This window comes from Trichosurus vulpecula, chromosome 9 (assembly GCF_011100635.1).
Source record: "Trichosurus vulpecula isolate mTriVul1 chromosome 9, mTriVul1.pri, whole genome shotgun sequence".
Taxonomy (NCBI): domain Eukaryota; kingdom Metazoa; phylum Chordata; class Mammalia; order Diprotodontia; family Phalangeridae; genus Trichosurus; species Trichosurus vulpecula.
The window spans coordinates 131,017,979-131,030,160 of NC_050581.1; the positions used below are offsets into that span (position 1 = coordinate 131,017,979).

At 36.8% G+C, this 12,182-nt stretch overlaps 1 protein-coding gene across 1 annotated transcript in view; it reads left to right on the forward strand.

Annotated features, from left to right (window-relative positions):
* The window catches only part of VWC2 (von Willebrand factor C domain containing 2), a 198,638-nt gene that overhangs the window by 42,787 nt on the left and 143,669 nt on the right, over window positions 1-12,182 (forward strand). Inside the window, exon 2 of the mRNA XM_036739168.1 lies at window positions 1,494-1,623. Coding sequence (XP_036595063.1) covers window positions 1,494-1,623 — 130 coding nt within the window. The remainder of the gene's footprint in view (window positions 1-1,493; window positions 1,624-12,182) is intronic.

Below are 12,182 nucleotides of genomic sequence, written 5' to 3' on the forward strand. Positions count from 1 at the left end.
ATATATCTCCATCTTGTTTATAAGAGTAGCATGAAAGACTTTGTCAGACGTCTTGCTAAAATCTTAGTAAATCGTATTCCCACGTTCCCTTGATCTAATAGGCAAATAACCCTATTAAAAAGGAAAATCTGGGTAGCCTGGTGTTATCTGTTATTGATGAATAGATGCTAGCTACTTGTGGTCACTGCTTCAGTTTCTAAATGTTCACTAACCATCTCTTTAAAAACATTTCTAGAATTTTACTAGAAATTAAATTCAATCTCCCTCTTCTGTAGTTTGCATACTCTATGAAGAGATAATGCAGTGTAGTGGAGAGTATGTCGAACTTGGCTTTAAGAGGGGCATGAGTTCAAATCAGTACTATCGTCAGTAGTTATTATCTCTGTTGTTGTTATAGGTCAGTTGTTCAGTTGAATCCAACTCTCTGTGATCCCATGAACTGCACTGCCCATGGGGTTTTCTTGGCAAAGATTTTGTTGTTGTTCAGTTTTTTTAGGTGGGTCTGACTCATTGTGACCCCATTTAGGGTTTCCTTGGCAAAGACATTGGAGTGGTTTGCCATTTTCTTCTCCAGCTCATTTTCTAGATAGGAAACTGAGGCAAAGAGGGTTAAATGACTTGCCCAGGGTCACACATCTAGCGTCTGAAGCCAGATTTGAACCAGGAAGAGTAGTCTTCTTGACTCCAAGCCAGGTGTTGTATCCACTGTGTCACCTAGCTGCCCCCTTGGTAAAGATACCACCTTCTCTGTTGGCTTGAGGGAAAAAGAGGTTAAGGGACTTGCCCAGGACCACACAGCTAGTAAGTGTCTGAGATCAAATTTGAACACAGGTCTTCCTGATGCCAGGCCCAGCACTCTATCCACTGAGCCACCTAGCTGCTCCTTATTAGCCACGTGTTGGTGTTGTTCATTTGTTTTAGTCATGTCTGACTGTAACCCCATTTGGGGTTTTCTTGGCAAAGATACTAAGTAGTTTGTCATTTTCTTCTCCAGTTAATTTTACAGATGAGAAAATTGAGGCAAACAGGGTTAAGCGACTTGCCCAGGGTCACACAGCAAGTAAGTGACTGAATTAAGATTTGAACTCAGGTCTTCCTGACTCCAGGCCTGGCACTGTGTCCACTGTGCCACCTCACTGCCCCATGCCCTGTAGTCATGATCAAATTTAAGTTTTTTAAGCCTTACTTTTCTCATCTGCACAAATAATACCAACTGTTATACTCACCTCATAAAGGAGTTGTAAGGAGAAAATGAGGCTAAATGTACTTTGTAAACCTTAAAATGCAATCAAAAATCCAGCTATTATTAATTTTGTTATGGTTGTTGTTACTAGGACTCCAGCATCAAGTCTACAATAGCCCTGGTTTTTTCTGGAGATTAGCCATTTCATTGAACCAGCAACAAGTCTGCAGAAAACATGGGGTGTAGGCTCATTCAGACCCAAACAGCATTTGTTGAAGGAGTAACCTGGATGAATGGGGTTGTGTTTCAGGTCTCTCCCTGTGAGAAATGCCACTGTGAAGCCAACGGTGAAGTGCTTTGCACGGTGTCGGCTTGTCCTCAGACTGAATGTGTGGACCCTGTGTATGAGCCAGATCAGTGTTGTCCCATCTGCAAAAATGGTAAGTGTGACAATGATTTACAAATTCTGTTTCAGTGGACTAGTGTGGCATCTACATGTGTACATGCACACAGCCTTTTTAGAAGAAAGATCTTTTCTTCTTCACCACTCTGATGATATCTCACGGGTGACAAAACCTTATTCTGTAAATTGGAACAGGATTCCCATAGTCAAGGTTCACTTCACTTCTTACTGTGTTCTACCTTCAGATCTGTTCCTGCAGACCAATCCTTCTCCTTCTGAGACAAATCAAACACACCACTTGATCTCATTTACTTTTCATTACCAAATGAATTAAACTTGGGATATAATTGAATATTTTTCATAACCAAATTATTCCAGATTGGAGCTTCTTTTTCCCACTGAGACATCAGGGTAGAACAAAGGGCTTTTCCACTCTGCTAAAAAAGAAATGACGGCATATTCTCAATCTTAGTGTATAAGGGAAAAGTAATTATGGTCCTAAATCTCAGCTGACATTACTTTTGAATGAGAACTGAAGCCCTCTTTGTTAGGCTTTGTGACCAGGTAACTAGAGACATTCTGATTTCTCCATAGGAAAGCACAAAACTGCATGTAATAAATAGACTGATCAACAGCTTCTCCCCCTCCCCCCAATGAAAATACAATAATAAATAGTGCTATGATTATGGAATTGTCATTAGAATTTGTCATCACTCTTTCACTGTAGACTTTCCATGCTAATCATGACATAATCTGCATCCCTTTTTACATAAGTAGGCAGTCTGATCAGATCTGTGACATCAGAGGATAATGTCTGATTCTTTCACTGTACTTCCTATGTATACTGTACAGATAAGGTGTGAGTGACTTGACCACTCTACAAGATGAAGATGGAGAGGACTGTTGCAAGTATAAATGCGAGACGGGAGTGGGAAGAGCTCAGAATTTACAGTCTAAATGACATGATTACAAATCCTGTCATTCCTACATTCATGAGTGACCTCTTTGGGCCTTATTTTCTTCATTTCTAAAATGAGGAAATTTGAACAGATGATCACTAAGGTTTCTCCTAGCTCTAAGTCTATGACCTGAGAAACAAAACAATAGCAGGGGAGAGAAGATTGTGAAATACATTAGACTAGGGAGAATTCTCATTTCAGTGTATACAGAAGCTGAGGAGGATTATTATTTTTCCAATATGCAGTGGCCTCAAGGACATGAGCTATGTTTTCTATTTAAATTTTAATTTTTTTTAATACTTCACAGTGCTTACTAAGCATGGTTCTGGGCACAGCTTAAGTGCTCATTACTTCTTGACTGAAGTGGAGGGATCAAGTAAGCTCTTGAGTTGTATATTGACACACTTGGTGTGAAAACTCCACGTCTCTTGGCAAGTCCATTAGAATTTTCCCTCTTGTAATACTCATTATGCACACTCTTTCTGTAACAGATCAGTCTCATCATATTTGCTCCTTGGTGTGTTAATCATCAGGCAGAAGAAGCTAACTAAAAGCCTTCCCTCTGAATCAAGTTTATTAAGCAAGTATTCATTTTTTAGTATTCTGTTTTCAAAGGTGATTTGAAAGTATATGGAGGAAATAAATGTTCCCTGCACCAAACCAGTGACGTTTTTGGACTTTGACACCAATGAATTGCTCTTCCAATTCAATTCAGTTCAATTCAGCATTCGTTAAGCACCCACTATGTTTGGCTGAGTTGATCCTTTTTTTAGTTAGCAATTATCCCCTGGAAATGTTAAATACCCACAGATGTTCCTTGGATTTGTCTCTATACCTGTGAGCCCCAGAGCCTGACCCACCTGCTGCTTCCTGGGTATTGTTACCACCAACCTTTAATACACATACATATGTATGTATGTATGTATATGTGTGTATTTATATATGTATATATATACAAATATAGATAGTATGCATATGTATATATATTTTTTTTCAAAGCTTAGCCTATGAAAGAGGCCACAGCTTTATAAATATTTATCCACCTTGTTTGAAGTAAACGAAATCATTTAAGTTCTCTAAGGTTGTTGGGTTTTTTAAATTTGGGATTTGGGAATTTTTTTGTCTTCTTTTGTTTTACTGTTAGTTAACAGAAAAGAGTTTAAACGACAAAGGAAGAAATTACAAATGCCCTGTTCTGCCCAGAGATAAACTGATGCAGCCTAATGATCAAGCAGGCAGAGTCTGGGAGAGTCATTTTTCTCCTGGACAGAAGGATAGATCTGAATAGAAAGTCCAGCAAATATGAGCTTAATGTCCAGGCCCAGTCACTAACAAAGTTTCTTCAAAACACTGAATTCTAAGGAGTTGAAAGGTAGGTGGGGAACCATGGCACGAATGGAGATTCAAGTAGAAAGGTCAGTACCAGTTATGATTCAGTCTGCTTCTTCAAAGGTTTATTATCAGCATAGTTGTTTAAATGGTTCCTGTTTGATTTCAAGACCTGCATCTTCTCCTGTGATGTCATCAGGTTCACAGGTTTGGCTAGTGTGTTTCTTTCTGACTCATTCATTTTTGTAACCAGTAGACCCTACCAACAAAATTACAAAGAAGCGTTTAAAAGAACCCTTGTCTTCATTGAAATTTAAATGGAGTAAGGCATTAATTTTCTTAGCTCATCTTTTCCTTTAGTGACTTACGTCTGTCTTCTTATCTATGGAATCAGTTCTGGCTCAATCCTGTTGTTTTTTAAAAAGTTATTTTGCAGAATATCACAAGATTTCAGAAATCTCATCAAGGTAGCCACAAAGCAGGACTTTACAAGACTGATGGAAAAGCAAACCTCTGCTTCTCACTAGAGAGGAGGGGCACCATGGGTGCAGAATGAGACATACTTTTTCTGACATATCTAGGACATTGTTTTCTTTTGCCTTACTATTTTTTTCATTATAAGATAGTGTTCTTTGGGTGCAGAAATGGGCTACTGGAAAGTAACAGTGGTGTATTTAAAAAACGGAGGGCCATCAACAAAACATTTTTAAAAAGAAAGCTGCTACTAAAAATATTCTTTTTCCATAGATTAGTAAACATCACAGAAACCTTTCAATAAAAATTACATAACCCAATAATACTAAATATTAAGCAAACTGGCTGTTTCACTATTAAACTATGTAAATTCCTGATATCTTATTTAGTATTTCAAATGCAGAATTAGAGTGTGTTAGAACTGGAAAGAACATTAGAGATCATCTGGTCCAACTTCATCAAGTTATAGATGTGGAAAATGAAGACTTGAATGGCCAAGGGATTTCCCCAAGGTTAATCCCTCTGTTCTAATCAAACTGCCCAGCTAGCTTACCATGTGCATGACATTGCATCTCCCAATACCTGACTCAAGTAAATCCTCATGCCTGGGATGCCCTCTTTTCCCACTTTTTCCATGTAAAATCCCTAACTTTTTTCAAAGCACATCATGGAGCCATTGCTTGTATGAGGCTTTTTGTGATTCCCCCTCAATTATTAACAATTTTCTTTGCTTTTACCTAATATATACATATTTATAGCTTCTAAATCAAGTGGAATTATCTTGGGAGCAGGGCCTGTTTTAGTTTTTGTATCCTTCTTGCCTAGTGTTTTATGCCTTGCACATAGTAGGTTTTTAATAAACATGTTGAATTGAAATGGAAGAGCCAAGACTTGAACCCTGACCTTATGACTCCAAATCTAGGATTCTCTGTAATATTCTCTTAACTTTGACAAAGGGAATATCATTTGGGAGTTTCTGTTATGAAATCCAGTTGATAAAGATTAGATTTGCCTTCATCGATGGATGCTCTGTTGTTAATTGACTGGGTCTTAATAAATGATTTATAATACTCAAATCCTCTTCTGATCCCAAAGGAAATAAAATATCAACATTTCAGTTAGGAAAAAAAATACTATTAATGATCCATAAATTTATTTCAGGCCAAGAATAGTTACTATCTAAGAAACAGCAAATCCAACCTATATTTTTTCATGCCTGTATAATTTATATGAATTTTATATATGTAAATATATAAAATATTATTACATTATATGTTATACATGACATAGATAATATATATTATATATAATGAATTATATAATTCATGTCTATATTTATTAACTTGGGTGAGTCTGAACCTTGAAGATTTTTTAACTAGTGACTTTCATGAACTGACCCCCTGCTCCGTAAATCCTCTGACTTTCTGTACTTAATATCTACTTCTCACAATAGAGGGAAGAGTTATAGTTTAGTTGCTACTTGCCAAGCCAGTTGCTTGCATGAAGCATCATCAAAGTGGCAAAAGTATGGAGTTAAAACTGCCTTGAATATAAATAAATGATCACAAATCAAATAAAACTTAATATATTCACTTTGTTGACTTGTATAGATCAATCACTGTGGGGGTTTTTTCATAAGGTGGAGCTGTATAGAGGTATTTTTCTATGATACAAGCAGTCTGTGTTATATTAACTTTCACGAGTACAGGCTTTCTCAGGTGATAGACAGACTTCAAAGGCTGAGAGATTCTGTATGGTTATAGTCAGTCCCACAGGCCTGGATGCTAATCTGAACATTAAATGGGTTAGAAGGCTCCAGGGTCTAGCTGGGAGAGGAGACAAAACAATAAAAATAGTGAAAGTGGATTAAGTTGTAATGTATCAGTAGATCAAAAAGTGAGCTTTATTATCAGGGAAGACAGCATCTTACTGCCATTTTCTGCTTCAAAGATCATCTGGGTTAGCATCCCCACCCTGTACAAGTCACTTGACCTCTCTGGGTTTCAGTTTCCTCATTTGTAAAATGAGTAGTTTGTACCAAATGATCTACAAGTACTCTTCCTGGTCTACAATTCCACAGTTCTACACTTGAACTCTCTCTACCTTTTTTTGTTGTTCAGATGTTTCGGTCATGTCCAACTCTTCCTGACCTCATTTGGGGTTTTCTTGGGAAAGATACTGGAGTGCTTTGTCATTTCTTTCTTTTTACCTTAATTTCCTCATTTGTAGAGTAGGAACAATAGAAAAAGATGGGAAAATCATGATTATCAAGAAGATTGGCAATTCTAGATGGATGGATGAATGAGTGACTGAATGAATAAGTGAATGAACAGGTTGTATTGTTAAATAAAATATTTGAAGAATATAAAATCAGAAAAAAACCATATCAAAATAGACAGTCTAGTATCATTCTAGTGATGATTTCTAAAGTATCAAAAGAGGGCTATTTGCTGACTAACTGCATGTGCAACCAACCACTAAGAAATTCTCTGGAATTTTTATTTTTAGGAAAATATTCCTAAGAAATATCCAAATACTGCAACTTTGACAGTTGCTATGTCTATGTCTGTCATGTGAACATCAAAGGGGCTTATGTTTACATTCCTGATCCACCACAGGAGTCACAATACAAGTGTAACTGAGGCTTTAGTGCTCTGAGGAATATAAAATTTAGAAACGGCTCTGGGTCATTTCTTGAAGATGAACCAGATATCACAGAACATAACAGAGAATGTGGTAAAGAAGCAGGCACATGTTTGGAAACAATCAGAACTACTTTTCTTGAACATGTTGATGGAGGAATGAAAGAATCTGAAAAAAAAAATGTCTTATGCAGTAATATTATTGCTACAAGATCAGTGCACTAAATGTTTACATGATATATAGCTGTAGACCAAGATCCCAGAATTGTGTCCTTGCAGTCTTAGTTTTTTCAGGAACCTGTGACATAACTGAGCACACCCAAGTATTTTGTGCAGTATAACCTGTCTTGACTTCCACTACCATCTGGCCTTGGTGACTCTGTCTGTGGATATTTTGACATTTTGGAAAAGACTAGCTCAAAATATTTCCAAAACAATTTTCTTTGATTCCTGAAATAGGTCATTATCCATCAGTCCAGCCAGCCAGCCCGCCATCTAGCCATTCATTCATTCAGTGCATTTTATATTGAATGCCTACTCTGTAAGACAAAGGGCATTTTGCTTGGAACTGATGATTGTTAATACCGTATGCAATAATTAATGCAGAAGACCATAATTTTAAAAATTGCAAGAAGCATGGCTTTAAAATGTAGAGGTCCCTAAAAATAATGCAGACAGGTTAAAGAACAGGTTAAAATGTAGAATCAAATTTGGAAGAGAAAAGTGAGGAGATGAAGGCAAAAGAGAATATCTTATACACTGTTTTGAAGTGTGCATTATTTAGAAAGAATATATAGTAAGAGAAATAAAATGTAGCAAAAATGAATTTCAGCTTTTATACTAATAGGTGAATTAACTGTTTTGATAATTATGGAGTCACATGGGACTCTTGCAGAGGATAAGTAGCCAAGGATACTTCTTGGTCTTCAGCCAGCTTAGCGTGTTCCCCTTTCTTCTCTCTTGTGAGCCCAAGCCCATCTCCCCCTCTTCTTGAATTCCTCTTATCTAATTCTCCTTGTGGAAAGGACATAGGCTTCTAAATTCCTCTACTGTGCTGAGTTTAATGTAAGCATGCTTTGTAAACGTTTTTCTTTTTTATCATCGCCGTTGTCATTTCTTCTTATTATCAACCAAAAAAGTTTAAAATGCCAAAGAAAAGGGAAAAATTGTAGAGAAATTATAGATAAAAATGTGTAACATGTCGGGTTGGGCTAGTCAATCTCTAAGTTCCCTTCCATCTGCAATCCCAAGTCTTAAGAGGTAACTGGGGTCTTCAATGACATTTAAATGGAGCAAGGCCTAATCTAGAGGCAGGTAGGTGGTACAGTGGATAGAATACTGGACTTGGACTCAGGAAGACCTGAGTTCAAATTTGGCCTTAGATACTTACTAGCTGTATGACCCTGCACATGTCACTTAACATCTGTCTGCCTCAGTTTCCTCACCTATAAAATAGGAATAGCAATAATACCTATCTCCCAGGTTGTTATAAAAGATAAAATGAGATAATATTTGTAAAGTGTTTTGCAAACCTTAAAGTGCTCTATAAATGCTAGCTTTTATTATCTCATATGACTATTTTGACAGAGATTTATAAAAGATATTTGTAAGAAGCTTAGCACAGTACCTGGAACATAGTAGAGGCTTAATGTACATGTATTTCTTATCCTCTCTTTTTTCCTACCTCCTCCTCCAATTAATCTTTCTTAATTCCTCTCCTTTATGGACTCATTTTTTTTGGCCTGGGAAGAGGTCTATAACTAGGAATGAGAATATCATGCATGATGAAAAGCAGTTAGACCAGTTTTGTTGGATCATAGAATATATGAACGAGAGGAACATACGATAAGTTTGGAAAGGTAAGCTGGAAGCAGATAGCAATGAGCTTTAAATGCCAAATGGTGTAATTTGGATTTTATCCTAGAAGTAACAGGGAATCACTGGATATTTTTGAGCATGGGAGTGACATGGTCAGATTTGTGCTTCAGGAAAGTCACATTCACAGCCATATAGGAGATGAGTTGGAGAAGGGAGGGACTTTAGGAAAGAAGGTCAATTACAATGTCATTGTAGTTATCTAGGTGAGATGTGATGAGGGTCTAAACTAGTGTGGCACCCAGAGGAGGGGTAGGATACAGATAAACGTGAGTGATATTGGGGAAGTAGAATTAATAAGACTTTAACCCTGATCAGATTTGGGTGGGGGTAGGGGAAAAGAGTGGGAAGCTGAGGATGATTCCAAGGTCACTCTCCTAGGTAACTAGAAGGTTGGCGGTACCAACAACAGAAGCTTGGAAGAGTGATAGGTTTTAGGGGAAAATAATTATTTCTGTTTTGAACATATGGAGGTTGATCTGGCTATGGGACACCCAGTTGAAAATGTCCTATAGGAAGTTGGCCGGAGCTCAGGAGAAAGACAAAACCGACTCCATAGTTTGGGAAGTTACAAAGAGATAATAAATGAATCCATGAAAGCTGATGAAAGATAGAGAGACAAGAGAAGATTGCACATTACAGAGTCTTGTGGTATGCCCATAGTCTGGGGAGCAGGACATGGATGATAATGTCACTAAATGCCTCATAGTGGATTAATATGAGCTGGCATGATACAGGACTATCTCTCTATCATGTCCTGAATATGTTCCTCAGGAGTATAGTTCTTTTTTCCAGGATATAATTGTTTTCAATTGTTTGAAAGGCTATCAAAGAAGAAGGTTTCCTATGGCTAGCTCTAGATGGCAAATCAAGGGCCATATGGTGGAAGGTATCACAAGTGACTATACAAATTACCAAGTCAAGGAATTCTTAACCATATTTGTATCTTAACCATATATCTGTCCCTTTGGCAGTCTGGTGATTGCTATAATTCTGTTCCCAGAATAAAGTTTTTAAGTGCATAAAATAAAATACATAGGATCACAAAGAAAACCCATTATATAGAAATATAGTTATCAAGATATATTTTTCAAAAAAAAAATGAGGTTCACCAAAACACTGGTGAGGAGGGACAGCATGAAAGGAGACAGAGAGAAAAGTATAAATTGGGTAAAAATAGGATGGAGGGAAATATACAGTTTGTAATCATAACTGTGAATGTGAATGGGATGAACTCTTCCACAAAACATAAGAGGATATCAGAGTGGATTAAAAACCAGAATTGTACAATATGTTATTTAGAAGAAACACATTTGAAGCAGAGAGACACACACAGAGTAAAGGTAAAAGGCTGGAGCAGAATATAGCAATGTAGCAATCCTGATCTCAGACAAAGCAAAAGCAAAAATAGATCTAATTAAAAGAGAAAAGGAAGGAAATCATACCATATCTTACTAAAAGGTATCATAGACAATGAAATAATAAAAATGCTGAATGTTGGGCAGCTAGGTGGTGCAATGAGTAGAGCACCAGCCCTGGAGTCAGGAGGTCCTGAGTTCAAATGTGGCCTCAGATACTTGAAACATGTACTAGCTGTGTGACCTTGGGCAAGTCACTTAACCCCAATTGCCCTGCCCCCCCCAAAAAACCAAAAAAATATACTAAATGTATATGCCCCAAATTCTATTCACCTCCTTAACTTCTTTCTTATTTATTTTGTGGTTAGGTTTATCTAGTTCTGAGAGGGGGATGTTGAGGTCCCCCACTAGCATAGTTTTACTATCTTTTTTTTTCCTTTAACTTACTTAATTTCTACTCTAAGAATGTGGGACAACTTGGTGAAGTGAGCAGAACATTGTATGCAGTAACAGCAATATTGTGTGGTGATCAACTATGACTGTCTTAGCTCTTCTCAGCAATGCAATCATCCAAGACAATTCCAAAAGATTCATGACAGAAAATGCTATCCCCATCCAGAGTGAAAACTATGGAGTCTGAATGCAGATCGAAGCATACTATTTACACTTTTTGTGGCTTTTCCCTTTCGTCCTGTTTCTTCTTTCACAACACAACTAATGTGGAAATATGTTTACATGATTGCGCACATATAACCTATATCAGATTCCTTGCCATCTTGGGGAGGAGGGAGGAGAGGAAGGAAGGGAGAAAAAAATTGGAACTCAAAATCATATAAAAATGAATGTTGAAAACTATCTTTACATATAATTGGAAAAAATAAAATACTATTTACAAAAAAAAAAATTTCACCAACCCTATGATCTAGTCAAACAATCTCATTGTACATGTGAGAACACTAAGGTTCAGATATTTGTACAGTCACACAAGTAGTCAATAATGGAATCAGGATTTGAATCCAGTTCCTATAGCTCCAAAATCAGTTCTTTCTCCTGCCCTAATTAGCATCAGAAAGACAGACTGACCCAATATGAAATAGTACTTTCTAACGATAAGGGCAGTCTGAAGTGGCAATGTACCTTCCTTATTAAAGAATGACTTCCCCATTGCTGAAAATGTTAAGCCAGAGATTTGATGACCATCTGCCAGGAATATTCTCATGATAATTCTTTAGGTGAATGAGAAATTTGATTAGATGACTTCTAAAATCACTTCCAACAAAGAAGATATCATTCTGTAAGAGAGATCAAACTAGTCAAGAGATGAAAATTAGAGATAATGAAGAGATTTAAAAGCATTTGCATTTAAGTTAGAGCTGAGTCCACGAAATTAAATGAGAGAATTTTAAGATTTCCTCTTTTTTTTAACCTTTCTTTCTCTTCCTTACTAGCCACAAAAGGAGAACCAAGGGCTAAGTGCCCTCACTAGTCCTAATTTTCTTATCAAGAATCTAAAAGTATTTCTCTTTATCCTTGCCTAACAGCATCTCAAGTACCAATTATTAAATTAACTATTCTACACTGAATGAGTTTGGTGATTGGAGAACAGCGCAGTTTGATGTGGGAATACAAAAACAACAGGACTTAAAATCTTGACTTTTTCTTTGGGGAAGTTACTCCCTGTCCTTTAAAAATATGTGTGTCAAACCATACATAAATAATATTTCATCCTCTTACTTTACGGTCCTAGTGATCTCATGATTTTGTTTTGTTTTTGGTGATTGTTGTTTTCCCTTTAGCCTTCTATCCAAATTTGTTCTCATTGTTAGTTTATTTCTTCCAGTTTTAGCTGGTTTCATAGAATACCAAGAGCAGTGGTCAATGAACTTTACACACACACACGTACACAGAGACATATATGTGTATATATAGAGACACACACATATGTACCCATATGTAATA